Genomic DNA, 20014 nt, shown 5'->3' on the forward strand with positions numbered 1-20014 from the left:
TAAATAAGTAACCGGGATGTAATGTATAGCATAAGGAATAAAGTCAAGATATTGTAACAGCTTGGTAGGGTGATAGCTGGAACCTAGAATTATGTATATAAATGTTCTACCACTGTGTTGTACACTTGAAACTAATGTAATGTAATACTTTGCGTCAACTACCCTTCAATAAAAAATAATTATTTAAAAAAAAAACAAACAAAAAAAAAACCAACATGTGTTTCTACAAACAGGTATGAAAAGAACAGTTTGCTTTTAAGACTAGCAGGTCATCTCATCATCTTTTCTCCCAGTTTCTTCCAAAATCCTAATGGTTCCGTTTGGATTATACACTCCTACTCTAAGACAAAAAGGACTTTCTAAAGTCATCTTATAAAAAACCAGTTAGTCTGAAATTTTTCTTCATTCCTACCTCTTTCCTGATATGCTTTTCTACTCTCTAATCTCAACTCTCAGCCAACATCTTCCCAATTGCCTTTAGTCCTATACCAATAAGAAGGAAGACAACTGTGCTAATAGAGTACTTCCATGGTTATAGACAATGAGAGTAAAACATGAATAAAGCGATTTATGCAACACGTTAAAATGATACCAATAAATAAGGAAAAAATGACCTACCTTGAAGTTTTCCAGATGCACCTTGTACTCTCTTCCAGCTCAAAACCAAGCCACATTTCTTAAAAAGAAAACAAAATGATCATTACCACTTAACAAAATAAACTCATCTGTAGTGCAAATAACAGCACAAATTCCCACTAGGGAAAAACGGGGGGAAAAAAAAAACCAAACCAAACCAGCAACTAAGTTGCTTAAAATTCTTTAAATTCCCACAAACTTATTATATCAAAGAAATATATAACAAATCATTTTTTAAAAAATACAAAGTATCACTGATTCTTACTTATAGAAAATTACCTACCTTTTAATAAATGAGAAATCTTACAGCATAATATGCTTTACCAAAAGATAAAAAACAAAAATTCCTAGTATTTTAAGTTAAAACAAACCATAGTAAATTCAAGTAAATAATACAAATCCATAAAGATTATGTTTTAGAACACAAATACACAAAGATTTTTAATGAGGAAATGTTTGATATGGGATTCAAAAATAACATGAGGCATGAAATTGCAGATATACAGTACGATTTTAACTATGTAAAGAAAAAATTTTCCATTGAATGATCAGAAATATTCTAAAATGTTAATAGGAAAGGATGTCTGAAGGGTGGAACCTTATTACACTTTGTTTACTCAGTTTTTAAGCATCATTTCTAATTATTCGAATAAAAACTAAGAGGTTAAACAGGTGCTTGTCAGACAATATGCACATGGAATAACAAAAGCCTCAGAGTTCTTTTCAAGCCAACTATTCTATCATCACCCTCACAGGAGATAGCCTCAAGAGTTATGGTCTGAAGAAAGTACACAGAAGTGGCTTGGGATGTGGAACACGAGATATGAGAGAGGATGTGGATAAGATAAAGAGTGGGTAACAAAAGAAAGTAAAGGTATAAGAACTGCTTGAACTCAGTCCTTCACCCCCAACCACACAGGCAGTCAATTACATACTAGGCATGAAACTGAAGTTTTCTAGACAAACCACTTGTCTCAAAGACCTCCACATACTGACACTCAAAACCTCCCTACAGTGATGCCCAACACTTTACAAACCTAGCTCATGCACACAAAAACCTTTTTAAATCCCTAGTTCTTAAATATGAACAGATAAGTAAAGATCAGCAGACATTTAAGGAAAACCTTAAGAGTGAAAGAAATGAAAGGAAGGAAGAGAAGTAAATTCAGAGATCCATAGGAGGCTTAAAAAAACACTCTGCTGCATATATAAATTAGGAACAGATTTTTAAAAGGGAAATTTCAAATAGAAAACATGTGTCCACAAAAAACTTGTACACAAATATTTACAACATCAATATTCGTAATAACCAAAAAATGGAAACAACTCTCAACTGTTGAACGGGTAAATAAAATGTGGTATTATACGCATCAAATGGATTATTTGACATTAAGAAGGAATGAAATATCATACAAGCTCTAATACAGATGAACCCTTAAAAGACAACAGAACACAAAAAAACATATTTTCTATGAATTCACTTATATAAAATACCCAGACTAGGCAAATCCAGAGACAGAAAGTAGAATAGTGGTTGCCAGAGTCTGGAGGGAGGAGAGAATGGGAAATGACTATTGATAAAAGGTATAGAGCTTTTATTTGTGGAGATGAAATGTTCTGGAATTAGACAGTGGTGGTGATTATACAGCTTTCTGAATATACACAAAACCACTGAGCTGTACTTTATGAGAGAGTGAATACTATGGTATATGAATTTTATCTCAATAAAGATGCTTTTTAAAAACATCCTCCTATGTTCCACTTTGGAGTATAGTCGTGATAGAAAGTTTTTCATGTTCACCTAGGAAGACATTACCAATTATAATATAGCAAGCATAAAATCAAAAATTGGAAACAATCCATATGACCATCAGTGGAAAATAGAATTTACAGTATATTTCTACAACACAATGATTATTAGCCATGGAAGTAAATAAACTAGAGCTACATATATTTTGGGTGAAAAAAGCAAATTGTGGAGGAATACAGATTTAAAACTTGCAAAGTGTAATTTTTTATGAAAATATACGTATGTCATTAAAGTAAAAAATATGCAAAGGAGTGATAACGAATTTAAGATATTGGATTGCCTCTGGTGATTACCTCTATGGAAGAAACAAATGGGAATTGAGGGCCACTGTAATGTTTTATTTCTTTGGGGAAAAAACTTGAAGCTAGTATCACAAAATACTAAGATCTGAAAAAGCAAGGTTCATGGGTGTTTATTTTCTAAACATTTTTTAAGGCAAGGATCATACAATTACAAAATAGAAATAGCAATAACAGACATAAACTCTAAAATGAAGAAAATATTAAAAAACAACTTCTCTAAGAAAAAGGGAAGGAAAAAAAGACCACTGAAGCAGATGGGCACTGCTGTAAAATCATTCAGTATTATCTTATTCATTAATGAGCATATATCACCAGGCTACAGCTTTTAAAACAAAGATAAAAAAGAAAATCAATGACTTCACCAAGTCAAAAGAACTTAGGATTTATACTCAGAATAAAAACTAAAAGGAATCAGTCAATAACCCTGGATGCTAAAATCATTGTTTTAAAGGCTGCTGGGGAAAAGAACTCATGTAAGTCTCCAAATATTATCCCAGAAATCACTAATGAAAAAGGGAAAAGAAATGGTACCCTTAGAAGTGGAGAGAACTACCTACCTTAACCAAGTAACTGAACTTATCACCAAAAATATAACCAAGAGACATCCTGTGCCTCCTGCTATGCTGTACTGAGAACGATACATCACTCATGAACCATTCTTGTGAACAATGCTTATTCTGAATCTTAACTACAAGCAAACAGTCAGTCAAATTCAAACTGGAGGGGACATTCTGTAAAAGACCTAGATTCTTCAAAAACATCAAGGCAACAGAAAACAAAAACAAAACCAAGCATCGCAGGGAACTGTTCTACACTACAGAAGCTGCTTAAGGAAATGTGACACTTAAATGCAATGTATTAATTCTTGACTGTATCAAAAAGCAGAAACAAAAACAGCTATTATGGAAATCACTGGGAAAATTAAATACGAACTATATGTATATTAGTTAAGAAAACTGTATCAGTCTTAAATTTAAGTGTGATAGTGCTTTTGTGATCATGTAGGAAAATGTCATTGTTCTTAGGAGATAGAAGAAGTATTCAGAGGTTAAATGTCACGTCACAACTTACTTTCAAATTATGTGTGTATACCAGTAAGGATGGCCAGCATCGAAAAGACTAGAACAACAACTGCTGGGGAGGATGCGGAGAAAGGGGAACCCTCCTACACTGCTGGTGGGAATGTAAACTAGTTCAACCATTGTGGAAAGCAATATGGAGGTTCCTCAAAAAACTAAAAAATAGAAATACCATTTGACCTGGGAAGCCCACTCCTTGGAATTTACCCAAAGAATATAAGTTCTCAGATTCAAAAAAGACATATGCACCCCTACATTTATCGCAGCACTTTTTACAATAGCCAAGATATGGAAGCAACCTGTGTTCATCAATAGATGAATGGATAAAGAAGATGTGGTACATATACACAATGGAATACTATTCAGCCATAAGAAAGAAACAAATCCTACCATTTGCAATAACATGGATGGAGCTGGAAGACATTATGCTCAGTGAAATAAGCCAGGTGGAGAAAGACAAATGCCAAATGATCTCCCTCATTTGTGGAGTATAACAATGAAGCAAAACTGAAGGAACAAAATAGCAGCAGACTCAGAGACTCCAGGAATGAACTAGTGGTTACCAAAGCGGAGGGGTGTGGGAGGGCGGGTGGGGAGGGAGGGAGAAGGGGATTGAGGGGTATTATGTTTAGTACACATGGTGTGGGGGATCACGGTGATTACAGTGTAGCACAGAGAAGGCACATAATGGATCTGTGGCATCTTGCTGCACTGATGGACAGTGACTGCACTGGGGAATGGGGGGGTACTTGATAATATGGGTAAATGTAGTAACCACATTGTTTTTTTCGTGTGAAACCTTCGTAAGAGCGTATATCAACCATACCTTAATTTTAAAAAAATTACATGTGTGTACTGTGTGCGCACGGAGAAAGTAAGCATGGCAAAATACGTTACAAGGGCATTCACTGTACTATTTAACTTTACTGTAGGACTGAAATTTTTCAAAAAGGGACAAAATTACTCAGAATCCCCTTTCTACTTTTTCATAAGTCTGAAATTTACAAAAAAATTTTTAAATGAAAAGTGAGTAACTTACAGCAAGGAGCTGTCTTATAAGCATATCTGAGGCTTTTTCAGAAATGTTGCCAACAAAAACTGTAGTAGTGGGACCACAATTTTCATCATTTTCTTTAGTCTTTAAGCCTGGATGATCTTTTCTTGCTCCCAAATGCTTTCCAACCATGGACACAGTGGGTACTAAGACCTAAAGTGAAAAAAGGCAATAAAATTTGATTTGACAATTAAATTTCCTATCATGTTTAATGTAACATTATGCTAGAAATATGTTTTAAAGTAATAAAAATATGACACATTTAACAGTTCTATAGACTTAATCTGAATCCCCTACAGCACACAGCATTTCTCATTAATGCAAATTTATTCATGAGAAGTAAAGTTCCACTATCAGATTACCTTTTTAAAAAAAAACCTGGAAAAGCAAATAGCTTGAATAGAAATTTTATGCTTAAGACAAATTTTTAAAGTTTAAGACACCATAAATAATTTAAAACTATCAAATATATCCAGAAGTTACTTCACAACTGTACTCTGTAGTAGGATAAAAGGGAATTTTAATTATCCCTGATAATTCTCTTGCAGAATACTTGAATACTTTCATAGCACTCTACCCACACTTACATTTTACCTTTCATCAGATACTTGCCTTTCTTATTTTCCCTTTAAAATTATTAACTTCCCAGAAGAAGGAATAATCTTACTCTTCTTTGTATGTAGAATTGAATTTAGCCAAACACCCACAGTAGGCACTGAATAAATAGTGGTCAATTGGGGGACCTGCTCCAAACTCTAAGTCCCACCTTTTCCTGGGCTGAGGGTAAGAATGCCTGTCATGTGGAGGCTTTCCAAAAGAGCCAAACAATGGACTTCCAAATACAAGAAAAGCTGGACTCTCCGTTGTTTGCAAAACCGTATTTTCTTAGTGGTCTGCCTCACAGCAGATTCCTATTTGCCCATGTAGTTCGCATCTCCCTTTTAATGTAAATAACAAAACTCCTCTCCCTTTTGAAAACCAGCAGAGAGAAAAACAGTTTAAAATAATGCCCTCCCTCCCAGTGGAAGTCCAAATGAAGCCTGATACTCTGACCATTCAAGAAAATTCTGGTTAAATAATAATTGAGAGCATTATTATTTATTCATGTTATAGTATATTAACTCCTTAACTAAGGTGCTTAAGAGTGTACAGAAGCTTTGATGAATACAGAAAATTAAAGTTTAATATTTCCACTTCAGCAGAGGAAAGCCTTCAGGAAACTTATAAAGCCTGAAGGTATCACACTAGAGGCCAGAGAAAAAATAGCTTGGAAGGGGCTAAATATAGGTAGGTTGGATGAAAAGAGTAGAAATATACTGAACACAAATTTCATTTCAAAATTTCAGTTTCTTCTAGTATCATTCCAACATTCTTGTCTATTTTATTTTAAGATGCCACAAATATCATTCTCAAATCTTAGCTCTCAAGTGCTAAGATTAGTGCCTTAGTTCTCAGTTCCTTTGACAAGATGAAGGAATAATGAAAAAGCCAATGTCCAAAATATGAAATAACAAATAAATGAAGAGTCTAGAGAATAAGAGCGAAATCATTAAATTTTTTAAGGAGCATATTTCAGAGGCAATTACATATATGCATAGCCGAGTGAAAATGCTACTTATTTAAGTAATACTTGAGGTACATGGATGCTCTCCCTTATTCTTCTAAGCACATTAAATAATTTACTATTCTTCTAAACCCTTACAATAATTTGTCTAAATTTAACAAGCTTTTTAACTTTAAAAGCAGTTGTACTAACATATCTCCTAATTCCACCTTCATATTATACTTACAGTTGGAGCAGGAGCCATAATGCTCATTGGTACAGGAATCATTGGGGTCCCTACGAGAAAAACACAAATGAGTCTTAAGAATACAATTATACATGACTGTATTCTACATAAACTAACATGCCATACAAATTAAGTCCCTTCACTCATAGCTAATAATTTAACTGCAAATATTGAAATAACAAAAATCGAACACTGATGAATGCGCAATTTTCAAAAGTAACGTGGTATGAGATTGGATCTATATTAATTTACATACAACAAAAAACTATTCTAAGAGCAAAAAGGCTACCACAACATGCTTTTTGCCTTAAGGAGTATTCAGTGCTGGACAGTTGTCAATCATGTTCATCAGGTACAGTACATCTTCAAAACCATCATCTTGCACAAATACAGACTCACTTGTGGGTGAACAATGGCACTAATAAATCCTTTGAAAAAAAATTTTTTTTAAGTATCAAATGAGAAATTAACCTAGAAATCTAGGAAAAACTTTTTATTCCTGGTAATACTAAAACAAAAATCATGCAAAAACTAAGACTAGTAATCTCAGTCACTGTCAAAGAGAAAATAAGAAAAACGCTTGCTGCTCTTGAGGGTTTAAGAGCTGTCAGTGGGCCATCTACTACTTTCATCTTAGTAGAATCTACATTTTTGTTTTCAACTACAGTCTGTTTACTAATTAATAGATACTGTACTGAGTTCTTGTATACTTAAGTAATGAAGGAATCTTACCACTTAAGAATTAAGGAAAAGGTTGCAATAAAGGCAAAACCAGTGAAAGATTCCTCTACTTTTCTAATACAGATTTTAAAAATGCTTCTACATGTATCTCAAGCTCTGAAATTGCTCTTCAGTTCAAATTTAGCTGTGGTTTTGAAATTCTCCATTTAAGACTGGAATAAATCCTTAAACATTTAACACTATCAACTTATTTTTCCAATATAACTAATTTAAAATAACCTTATTGGTTCTTAAAGTAAGATTTGTAAAAAACAATTATCAAGATTCCTATCAATAAGCCTACAGAAGACTATACAAAATAGAAAAGAGCAGAGACTTCAGAATTAAACGTGCATTTAATTTTTGGTTCTTTTGCTTTTAGCTATGCAACCTTGGGGAAGCTCTTTAACCTTAGCTTCCGTTTCCTCAATTCTAGTGATATATTTCTAGGTATTTATTTCCTTGGAATGCCTGTGAGATTAACTGAGATCATTTATCTGGAGCACTTAAATGCAGTGATGTTCAAAAACTGTGATTAATAAATTCTTATCTAAATTTTAAGTTTTAACTCTGCAAAACAAAAACAAAATACTCCCGTTTACCTACGATAATCTATGGTACTTCTTCCATAGGTACACTTTGCATTAGAGAAAACATTCAGAAAAAGTCATATTGAAAAAAATTATTTCCTTATTAATAGTTACCAGAAATTTAATACAATTTCCTATCTCAGCTTAATTTCATGCAATGCAGAATTCACATTGAAAAACGTATTACTATACATTACATTTTTACAAAGATCTATGCATGCTGAAGTGATAAGCAAACTGCACAAAGTATGAACAGTGTACTACTAGTTGAGTTTTTAAAAAGTGGGGAAAGACTAAATATAAACATACTGGGATATACACAGTGTATCTTTGGAGAGGTTACACACTAGAAAGGGAACTCAGGAATTATGGGGAAGCTTCCTTTTCCTACATGCATGCATTAAAACTTTTTAGGGAAAGATTAATGATTATTTTCCAAATTGTTTTTTCTCATTTAAAATATACTGTGATCACCACATACATTATCTCAGAGTTCAGTTAACTGCACTAATAGACAAGATAGAAAAATTATATAATGAAGATGAGTACTGTGGTCTTGAATTATTATACCAGTTTAGCATTCTATTTCATTATTTACCTTTAAAAATACTGATACTTCACACAGAATGCAGGTAGTGAATAAGCTGCAACTAACGTCTCATTTATCATGCAACTATGCCTCCCTATACAGAAATAATATGGTATGCTGTGCCAAGTGGAATCAGAATTATTTAAGAGCATTATGACTGAATAAATGCCCACATGAGTATGGCACTGACCAAACAGGCAACAAGAAATACTGAATATCTGGTTTTGGGGTCTGCTGACCCATCTTAAAAGATATCGAGGGAATAGCCTTAAGAAAAACATGTACCATTTTTCCTCCACTTCCACTTATAATTTGGTATAGTATTCATCAGAAAATGGTAACATTTAGTATGTGTTCTTTAGAAATAAAAAGGAATTTAATATCTTTTCTTAAAAACCAATCTACTGGTAAGGAAATTAAGGCAATTATTTTTCACTGTTACATTTTCCGATTCTGAACAAGTGATTTAAGCTTCAATCGCAATTCCTTTAATTTCTTCACAGAGAAATAGATCTTAAATTTAAGATTATTAATTTATGAGCAAAATTGGGATATATGGACCCCCTCAAAAAATGATGCCCAAATGAAAGTGACTCAGGAAACTGTCCCTCTTAAATTATAAACCTGTTTGATGGTTAACAACTAGCTTTATTCAGTTTTGTTATTATTCTCTCAATTGCCCTTTATAGCAGAAATTCCTTTATAGTCCATTACACAGCAGCTAAGATACTGAGTAAAATTCAGTAATTGTTATATGGAATAATAAACTAGTAATATTTAAACTTTCACACTATACCCCAGGCAGTAGGTGATCACAAATATACATCCATGATTACTTAGAACAGCTTAAAACAGGCTGCTACAAGCATAAATGTCTTAAAAACTTGTATAAATATTGCATTCTACCAGATATATACACACACATAAGTAGTAGTTCTAATTTTTTTTTTGAATTATAATTTACCCTCAAATTTTTGAAGTTTTAAACAATACTCCAAAAAAATTGCCATGTCTATCTTGTGACTTTTCACACCTACTCCAACACTGTTATGTACTTAACCTAGGGGTAGGAGGCCCCCAAAGCTGATCCTCTGTAATGTACATGTAATGAATTAACAACCCATCACCTGAGGCAACTGCAGTGTCCTTTTGATTTTGCAACATCAAGCTCTTTGGTAAAACAGGATACTTTCAAATAGTTAATTCAATGGTTAAAAATAGGTCCCTGATGAAAAACTTTCCTCAGAAATACTGCAGGTTAATTTACAAGGCCCCTTGCTGATGTCAGCCTAAATTACATGGATTCTGTCAAAAGAAAAAGTAATTCTAACATGCAAATTAACTAGAGCTACTAGATACCACCTTTAGAAGAGAAACCAGGTTTCAACACCATTAAAATGAACTACCACCCACAAATGAAAAGAAAACTATCTCTCAGGTCAGCAATGTTTAATTACCTCAAGACAAAGATTGTCAAGTGTAGGTTCTCTTAACTATGCTTAAATGGATGCCTAGGAATCGTCTGTGAGCTTGTTAAAATTAAAGATTCCTGGGCCCCAATTTCTGAGTATCTAATTCACTGGGTTGGGGTACAGCCCAAAAAATTTTTAACCTCATAGAGCTTTGGAGAAAAGCCTTCTTTTAAATTTTATTTTGGTATCGTTAATGTACAATTACTTGAACATTATGGTTACTAGACTCCCCCTATTATCAAGCCCCCCCCACATACCCCATTACAGTCACTGTCCATCAGCGTAGTAAGATGCTATAGAATCATTACTTGTCTTCTGGAGAGAAGCTTTTATATGGTGATTTGGAAAGCTCTCCAAGATATACTGTCAAGTATAAAAAAGCAAGGGGCAGAATAGTATATAAACAGGATGCCACTACATCTGTGTTAGAAGAAAAAAAAACTAATGGGTCCAAGAATACATACTTATACCAGCTTGTCATATACATTTAAAAAAGGAAAAAGAAGAAAATAACCCTGTTTTGTTTCCCTTTCAGTAAGGGTATAGTAACAAGTTACTCAGGAATGTGAGGAAAATTTTTCACTGTGTATCTTGATTTTTGAACCACATGAACATATTACCTATTTTTTTAATAATTTTTTTTTTCTCAGATGAGTCTGATAATCAGACAGGAAAACTATTGCCATTGGAAAATGAGACATCATATTTCCAGAATGATGCTAACAGATATCTTTACTACTAATACAGTCACATATACACCATTTTCCTAAAGTTAACATTGCAATGACAAAAGTACAGATTAAAAAAACCAGCAACAGTATCCACAAACTTACCTGGAGGTACAGGTGGAGGAAAGCCAGGAAACTGTGGGGGTGGGATCCCTGGCGGGAGTGCTGGGATTCCCATGGGAGGGCGATTCAAATGAGGGGGAAAAGACATTCTGACTGCAGTGGTCTAAAGAAAGAAATCATGACAAATCATTTTATTTGAAAACGTTACAATTCAATATGCCTACTTTGTTGGCCTTCATTTTCAGAGTATCTGCAAAATTCTGAAGTTTTCTTACCCAAAGGAGTTGGCAAAGACCCTCTTTTCTCTGTCTGTCCATTGAGAATTTTTAAAACTTAGATCTTTTCTAAAATAAGTTCCCAAAATGTACACGATCTAAGTTCAGGATAGACTCCTACAATCATATGGGAATACATATAAAGGAAGAAAAAAATTTTGAGGTTCAGTTAATATCCAAAAATTATATACCTAACATCAACAATTCTTTTTAAACCAAATTCAGAATCCAGGAAGATATCTAACATTTTTTTAAATCAAGTGTTGTGATGCATTCATTTTTTATACATATCTGCACCCTGAAAACTCAATTTACAAAGTTACACTGCATTGTTGATTCAATGTTGGTCAGTTCCTCAAGGGCAAAGGAATGTCTCAGTGAACTACAAACCTGAGGGGGGAAAAAAACCTCCTGTTATCAAGTCAGATCATAGCCATTCAAATACAAAGAAACATACATTTTGTGACAATAAGAAAAAAGTCATAATTTTTCTTAGTAACAAACCTCTTAACCATTCTTGAAATTCAATGAATGAATGAAATCCAAGAATCACACAGTAGCATTTGATTTTTTTTAAATACCAGAATATACTGAACTGTTTCATGTGGCTTGTGATGTAATGAGAGACAACTTTGTCTTTTAGTTAAAAAAAATAGAGGTATTTAAGACTCCGCCCTCAAATTTTATATTTCTGTCAACATAAATGTCCACAACTATTGGAAAAAGTAGAAAAAAAATGTTAGGATGTCCTAGGAGAACTCCTGCACCAATTTTAAAAAGCTGCCAAAATAAGTGGGTTGATCTATCAGTGATGCCACTAAAATTTGATCAATTGGAGCTATTTCTGTTGGACACTTAAGAAAAATCCCCCTACCTACACTCTATAACCGAGGCAGTCTGCAGTTCTCACAGGCTTTTAAAAACTGTCTCTACTCTTTTCTTTCTTTGTGTTTTACATACTGTTTTACTCACCCTTCAGAAGAGAGGAGATAAGGGCATGTCTTCCACATCCTCGCCCCCTAATCCCAACAGTTTGGTATATACCATTGTATTCTTCTAAGTATCTTTCTATACACAAACTAATATATAATCATCTGTGTTTTCCTACAAACAATATAATCATACTATATTGTTATGTGCACTTCTCCTTCATTATCATTAACATCTCTTCACGTCAGTTCAAAAAGTTCCACTCCTTTATTCATAGTGCACTAAACCATTAGAAACATACAAAAATTATTCAACTAACTGGTAAGTTGGCTCTATGTTTTACCTTAAAAATGATCTTCAACACTCTTGGACATATTGGACATATAGTTCTATACATCTGTGTAATTAATTCTACAATACAGATTAATTCTGCATATATTCACACTTGACCTACAAAGCATTCCCCAAAACTAGTGCACAAATGTATATCCCCACCACCAGTAAGTATATGGGTATGCCCTTTCTCATATTCTCATCCTTGCTGGAGCAAATCAGTGTTTGATAGTTAAAAAAAACATTCTCATGTTCTAATTTGCATTTCCCTAAGCACTAATCAAGTTGAGTATCTTTTTACCTGTTTATTGACATTTCTTTAAAATTCTCTTGGGAAAGCATGTCCTTCATGCTCAAGGATGTTCTTCATCAGTGTTGTTTTGACTTAGTAAGTCAGGATAATACGGTATTCTACAAAATCTAAACTTCAATTTCAGAAAACACAGTACACTTAAAATATTTAGAAAGCTTTACAGGCAAAATAAATTCCTAGGATGATCTCATGTACTTAACAAATAAGATACTGGAAATGCTGTAAAATATTAAGTAGGTATCAGCATAAATTAAGAAAGAAAACTGCAACTAATTTAAGATTGTAAATTTGTTGAGCCTTTTAATCTTTTTTGCCCAAAACATATGGAAGGGGGTGGGGAGTGCATCTCCATTTAAAACAGGGCTACTTATTCTACTTACAGAAGCTCTTGTATTATTATTATACTCTATCTCAGCACTTTCTTAGGAAGGCAGATGTTATTAATACCTGTTGAATCAATCAATCAATCAATCAATCAATCAATCAATCCGTAAACAAACTCTAAGGACCTCATTAAACAAATTTATGAAGAAGCTCCCACATGCCAGGTACTACCCCGGCAATGTCTCAGTTCGTCACCTCACAATGGTTACAGAGATTGGGCCATGAATTCATCTCTACATTTACCTTTTCCCCAAGTACTAGGGACAAATACTATTTTTTTAAAAAACCTCTATATTCTTGGTGTCTAAATTGTATTTCATAGTTTTTAATATATAATTCATTCTGTTAAGAGCTAAACAGATGATGTTTTTAATTTATGCCAGTATACCCATCCTACTCACATCTAATTTCTCTACAAAATACTTCCCTTTTATTTAGAACTTGGCTTATTCATAGCCTGAACTTAAAAAGTGAAAATAATCTTAGTAAGATAACAGCCCCTCCTATGGTCAGAAAACTTTTCTGGTGATCTCTGATAAATATTAATGTTCACTTTAAACATCCTAAAATAAGAGTATCAACCGGTTATTTCAACGTAAGTTTTATATTTTGACATGTGAAAATGAATGAGAATAAACTTTATAATCATAAGCAAAGCTTATCGCTTTTTACCTATAGTTAATAAATTATAATACTTATAATAAATTATGTGTCCAAAGTTGGTAGGATGTTTGTAGAATGAATTAGGGAAGAGAGCTAGGGAGTGTTCTATTCTGAATAAGGGTCAGGCCTCACCAAGAAAGTGGTATTTAAACAAAGACTTGAAAGAGGCTGAGGCAGGAAGCCGTATTCATATCTGGGGCAATAGCCTTCAGAGCAAAGGAAACAGCAAATAAAAGAGCCTGAGGTGGTCACTGGAGTGTTTGGGGAAGGAACAGCAAACCAAACAGCTGGAATGGAGTTCACCGACAGTTGGAGATAAATGCCAACTATTACTTGGGGAGGGGGTTCAGAGAGTGAATACAGTATTCTATAAATATAGAATACAGTATTCTATAAAATCTAAACTTCAATTTCAGAAAACACAGTACACTTAAAATATTTAGAAAGCTTTACAGGCAAAATAAATTCCTAGGATGATTTCATGTACTTAACAAATAAGATACTGGAAATGCTGTAAAATATTAAGTAGGTATCAGCATAAATTAAGAAAGAAAACTGCAGCTAATTTAAGACTGTAAATTTGTTGAGCTTTTTAATCTTTTTGCCAAAACATATGGAAGGGGGTGGGGAGTGAATCTCCATTTAAAACAGGGCTACTTGTCCTACTTACAGAAGATCTTGAATTATTGTAACACTCTATCTCAGCACTTTCTTTGTAGGCCACTGTAAAGGTTTTGGTATTTACTCTGAATGAGATGGAAAACATCTGAAAGGTTTTGATTTGACTTATAGTTTAACAATGTCACTGGCCACTGTGTTAAGACAAAGCTGAAGTAGAAGTGGAGGTAGAACAAGAGACGACTGCAATAATCTAGACAAGAGACGGTGACCTGAACAGGCAGTAGAGGTGGAAGTGGTACCGCTGGATTCTGAAAATGGTAAATTGCTGAGGGTTTGGGGGGGGGGGAGGTTAAGAAAAAGAGAGATGCAGAGGGTATTTTTATTAGCACTTAAATGATTTAAATAGCATTTCAAAAATACTTCATTAGTGCTGCATTTGTAGAAGGTTCAAAGCATTTTAACTGCTAAACATGAAACTTTATGACCCAAAGTAACAAAACAAGCACCTATGACAGAAGTATTCCCTATCTCTAGCATGGCAGTAGTTACACAGGTTTTTGAATTTGTCAAAATTCAATGAAATTAAAATGGGTGCATTTTATTGTATGTAAATTTTATCTAAAAAAATTTGGTCCAAAAGAAAACCCCCCAACAAAACTTCTAAATAAGATCTATCTCTACCACTCAACATATATAAATTAATTCTGCTTTCCTCTTTTGCACTTCTCTTTACTCTTTTAAACCACCTTTTTCCCCCTCCATTCCTGAGAATACCATTACTGCTTAAATGCATTCCTCCACTGCAGATTTATCCAATGGAAACAAAATATTTCACCAAGCTAACCCTATCAGGACACAGTGTGCCAAATTTCTGACAAGGTAAGAGGCAAATGAACCAATATATTCTCTTCAGCAAACACTCATATACAACCAATTCATTCGTTTTTTAGCTCAAATTATGTACAAGATTCTTTTCTATTATTTAAAATATATATTATTTTTATTAGTTATGGAAGAGCAAATTTTAATTTATTAGTTATACAGCCAATCCAGTGGCCCTACATTAAATATAAATGATCATTAGTATAGCATGCACTGTCTCCTCTGCTTATATCTTGCAAGGTACAGTGGACTGACCTAACTACCCGAGCCTAAGCAAAGAAAGCCTTTTATAGTATCAATTCTCAAACAAAATTTGCACAGAACTGGAGTCTTAAGGAGCTATTCCTAGGAAAAAGTGTTCCATGTCAAAAAAATAATGGGAAATGATTAACAGAAAGCTTCTTTTACAGGAAAGCTTCTCTTAAGTATGAAAATACTCCAGCGTTTTGAGTCTCCAAAAAGAAACGCTGATCTTTTCCTGAGACTTCCACTTTGCTCTCTGACCATTTTCAGTGATTTAAAAGCAGTAATATATATATAAAGATTAGCGCAGTCTGGAACCTGGGGTGCAAACAGGAAGTGACTTACAAACAGGAAAGAGGGATCTTTTGGGGTAATGATTACACAGTTACTAAAAATCAATGAATTGCACATTTACAACAGTGAATTTTGTGTCAATTACACTTGAAAGCTGCTTTAAAAAAAAAGCACTACCAATTCAAAGCAATTTTCAGGCAAAATCTACTTAAGAACTATAGATTAGATAATGTTGTATCAATATTAATGTCCTGATTTTGATCACAGTACTGTTGTTAAAAAAAGAGAATGTCCTTGCTTACTAGGAAATACACATTTAAGTATTTAAGGGTTAAGAGACACCACATCTGAACCTTACTAGCAAAACACTTCAGAAGAACACTAGGGAGAAAAGGAGGAGAGGAGGACAAAGCAAATTGGTAAAATGTTAACATTTGGGGAATGTGGGTAAAAGGTATCTGAGAATTCTTTGTACTATTCTTGCAACTTCTAAGTCTGAAATTCTGTCAAAATAGTTTTTAAAAAGCAATATCAATGATTCTAGTTAGTGGAAATATGTTCATTTTTTGAAGTTTCAAAATTCCAAAAAAAGTAGGAAAAAATATAATCCAAAAACGTTGAGAAAATCAATCAAAATCCTCTTTTACGAATGACAGTGGTAGTACCAAAAAAAGACTGAAGAATTTTTTTAAATACACAATGTTTTTGTAAGACATTAAAAGAGTCTGATTATTTTTGCCTCCAGAGTTATAAAATAGTCAACGGAATTTTTCTCTAAATCATGAGTAAATGAGAAAAGTAGCTATTTTGTCTGTGGCCAAAAGGTAACTTGAAAACCCCAAACTTGTATTAGGTCTGAAGTAGTTACCCAAAGTTAAAATGTACTCATTTTAGTTTAAAAAGTGTTATTTACAGCCTTAATACAGTGGAATAAAAAGATAGCAAACCATACACATGAAAAGTCAAATTATTAATATATGATGATTAAAAGCAACAGTGAGACAATAAAAACATTTTCTTCCTAAAAGTATTTTGGTGCCTTAACAAAAAAAAAAAGGGGAATCTGGTAAGCCCAAAAAGATGATTTAATAAAAGTAACAACTAATATTTTTGTTTATAAAAAGCCTTCAGCATTATCTCATTTAATCTCCCAAATTACCTGGTGTAGCTACATTATTCTCCTTTATGTATAAAGAAGCTAAATTGTCTAAGGCAACAATTAAGTAGGCAGAGACTTCAAGGCCCCCATTATCCTGAAATAACCAATCCAAAGGCTCTTTTCACTGCATCACAATGCTTCTTTCTAGTAGTAACACTAATGAGGAACTTATTAAAGATTGACTTTACTTATAAAGTCTATTCAGAATACACTGGAAGAAATGATACTTCACTGAAAATTCTGAAATAACATGGCAGTTAATATGAACTAATTGCTACATAACTTGGGTCCTGCACTAAGGATTTTACACACGTCTTCTCAATTAATCCCAACCCCAATAACCTATGAGGGGGATACTATTAAAATCCTTATTTTATAAAGAAAACCAATGCTTTAAGAAAAATTAAAATAGTACAGTATCAACTTGAATTAGAAGAAACTGATGACCAACTGTATGTCTTTCTAAGTCTCCAAATGTTTTAAAAATTAAAGGTCCCAAGACAATATAAAATTTTTTTTACAGTTCTGTCAACTACCTAATTCACAGCACTTCACACTGTAGCAGTCTGGTGCAAAAGAAGTCCAACCTCTTCCCTGCTGTTGGGCTGCTCCACTCTGCCCAGTATCAAAATGGCTTTCCCATGGCAATATAAAACCATATTACATAACTTCAATATAATCTTCATACTCCTCTGAAGTATTTCAAAATGTATTTTCAGGCCTATTTCAAAAACGTATACAAAGTAATACTGAAGATCAAAGAAAGGTGAGAAAGAAGTAACACATTTTAATGTGGAGGTTGGTCATCGCCTAGAATGAATGGAGGTAAGTTTACTGCAACCTCCAATGGATAAAGGGGGCAGGACCACAATACTCATCACAATCTCAAGAGAAGCAAACCAAGAAGCGCTAAAAAAAAGAAAAGAAAAGAAAAGGAAAAAAAGTGGGTATTAGCTAAATTCCTACAAAATTTAGGATGTGGGGGCAGCAGTTCACTCAGTGGAGGGATGCAGATGACCAAAGAGGAAGGGAAAGAAATCCGCTGGTGGCCAGCTCCTTCGCTAAAAAGGGTGGGTGCTGGCTGGCTTCTAGGCAGAGCCTGGGGCAAGTGTGTTTAGGCCCAGAAAATATACCGTAGGGCTCCATAGGCATGGGTTAGAAAGGGGCCTCAGGGAAGGGCTCCATGGGGTACAGACCGATCGTTTTGTGGCAAACGTGGAGCCCAGAAGCGGCCGAGGCGATTCACTGCGGCGGACCGTGGAAGGGAAAGGGAAAGTGGGCGACAGTTAAGAAGGAAAGCCCTAGCAGTAGTTCCGGCCTCCATGGGCTCCCGCTGGGCCCACTGCTTTGGGAGGCCTTAGAAAAGTAGAGAAACCCAAGCCTCGTGCCCATCCCCTCCCCCACTCCCACCCCCCGTTACCCCCATTCTAGCCCGGCCCTTTCGGATTCTCCCAGCTTTCCCTCCTCCCGGCCGAGGTACCCGGTCTCCCGGTTTCCACACGCGTTCAGAGGCGCGAACTCACCAGCCGCTAAGGAAGCGGTACTGTCTTGGCGGCCTTCCGGGCTCCAGGTTACGAGAGGACTCGACCAGTCCGAGGTTTCTGCGCGCCGCTCGCCGGGAGACTGGTTTGAAAGCGCCTTTTCGCACAGGCCGCAAAACACAGCCGCGCTGCGCGCGGAGCTTCTGGAAGTCTTCCTCTTGCCCGGCATGCACTGCGGCCGGGCGACTGAAGATGAGAACCATAGAGAAGGACGTACATAGATAGTCTTCCCTGTTGGCTCTGAAACACCACTGAGCGGTGGATACCATAGAGAAGGAGCTGCTAGTGAGGACTAGAAAGGCTCGACCTGTAAATTAAGACCCACCCAGCCATTTTTGATTGGAGCTGATTGAATCTTATGACCATGCGACGCCATCTTAGGGTCAAGGTTCCCGCTTGGGCAGGGCGTGAGGACTGTTAAGAGGATTTCTCACTTTTTGTAGATTGTGTTTCGGGGATTAGAACCTTTTTTTTTATATCTTTGATGTTCGATGTACTGAGAACTGGCCTCAACCAGGACCTCAGTGGAAACTCCGAGCGCTGGTCTTTCTCCAGAAAACAGTATTCTTGATATCAAGAGACAACTGGCAGAGGCCGTGATGGTCCGTTCTTTAAAAGTGAGCACATAACACACAGAAGTTATGGAGGTTGGTAGGACCAATGGTGGAAAAGATGTTTGAAATATCTAAAACGGCCTGTAAAAGCATTTAACACAGATTTCATTCCGAAATGTAAACGTGCGAAGAACTTCACTTATTAAGGAAATAAACTAATCACAAATTATTAGGTTATTCAGTTTATGGACTTGGTGGTCAATACCTATTTTACAGGCCTTTCTTTCCCAACTGCTTGCTTCTCAGAAAGCTTATAGTTCATTCAGTGCAAAGATACTGTCCCCCTGTGTTCTGTGAGTATGAAGGTAAATAGGAGTCAGACAATTTCTGTTGGGGAGATGTCGCTAACAACGTGGAATAGATCACTGACCGCTGTATATGAAATTTAAACATACCTCCACACTTCCTTTCTGCTTTTCTTTTTAGTTTCCTCTATAGCCCGTATCACTATCTACTGTACTATATATTTTCCTTATTTCATGATTTGTCTGCACCTACCTCTCTAGAATGTAAACTTAAGAGGAGTGCAAGGATTTTGTTCACTGCTATATCCCTAGTGCCTAGAACAATGCCTGCTACATAGCAAGTGCTCAATAAATATTTGTTGAATGAAAAAAATGATTACACATGAATTACCAATAGGATATAAAATGCAATGGAAGACTAGTGGAACAAACTAAACCTTACTACAATCTGTAAAATTTATATCCATCTGTATTTCTGTTTGTTAGGTTTCCTTACCATTAAGTAGAGCTGACAATATCTACTCCCCAGAGCTATTATTGAAAGGGTTAAATTAATTAACGCATGTGAAAGTACTTTGTTCAGTAAAGTGCTAGTCAAATGCCAGTTACATTTTGTAAATAAAAGAGTTTGTGCCTTTTTTTACAACCACAGGCAGGAACACAGAAATCCTCTCAGATTACTCT

General features: G+C 34.9%; 1 protein-coding gene across 2 annotated transcripts in view; it reads right to left on the reverse strand.

The window, feature by feature from the left end:
• The window catches only part of RBM25 (RNA binding motif protein 25), an 87449-nt gene extending 68805 nt beyond the window's left edge, over positions 1-18644 (reverse strand). The window contains exons 1-6 of one of the 2 annotated variants that reach the window (XM_036913283.2): positions 18454-18644; positions 11109-11225; positions 10876-10996; positions 6672-6721; positions 4867-5034; positions 619-676 (exon numbers count right to left, since the gene is read on the reverse strand). In XM_036913283.2, the coding sequence (XP_036769178.1) occupies positions 619-676; positions 4867-5034; positions 6672-6721; positions 10876-10996; positions 11109-11150 (439 nt within the window). In that variant the 5' untranslated portion in view covers positions 11151-11225; positions 18454-18644. The remainder of the gene's footprint in view (positions 1-618; positions 677-4866; positions 5035-6671; positions 6722-10875; positions 10997-11108; positions 11226-18453) is intronic. The other variant, XM_036913284.2, reaches the window with a different exon arrangement.
• Between the last annotated feature and the right edge of the window lie 1370 nt (positions 18645-20014).

Source organism: Manis pentadactyla, chromosome 11, assembly GCF_030020395.1.
Source record: "Manis pentadactyla isolate mManPen7 chromosome 11, mManPen7.hap1, whole genome shotgun sequence".
In the NCBI taxonomy this organism is placed as follows: Eukaryota; Metazoa; Chordata; class Mammalia; order Pholidota; family Manidae; genus Manis; species Manis pentadactyla.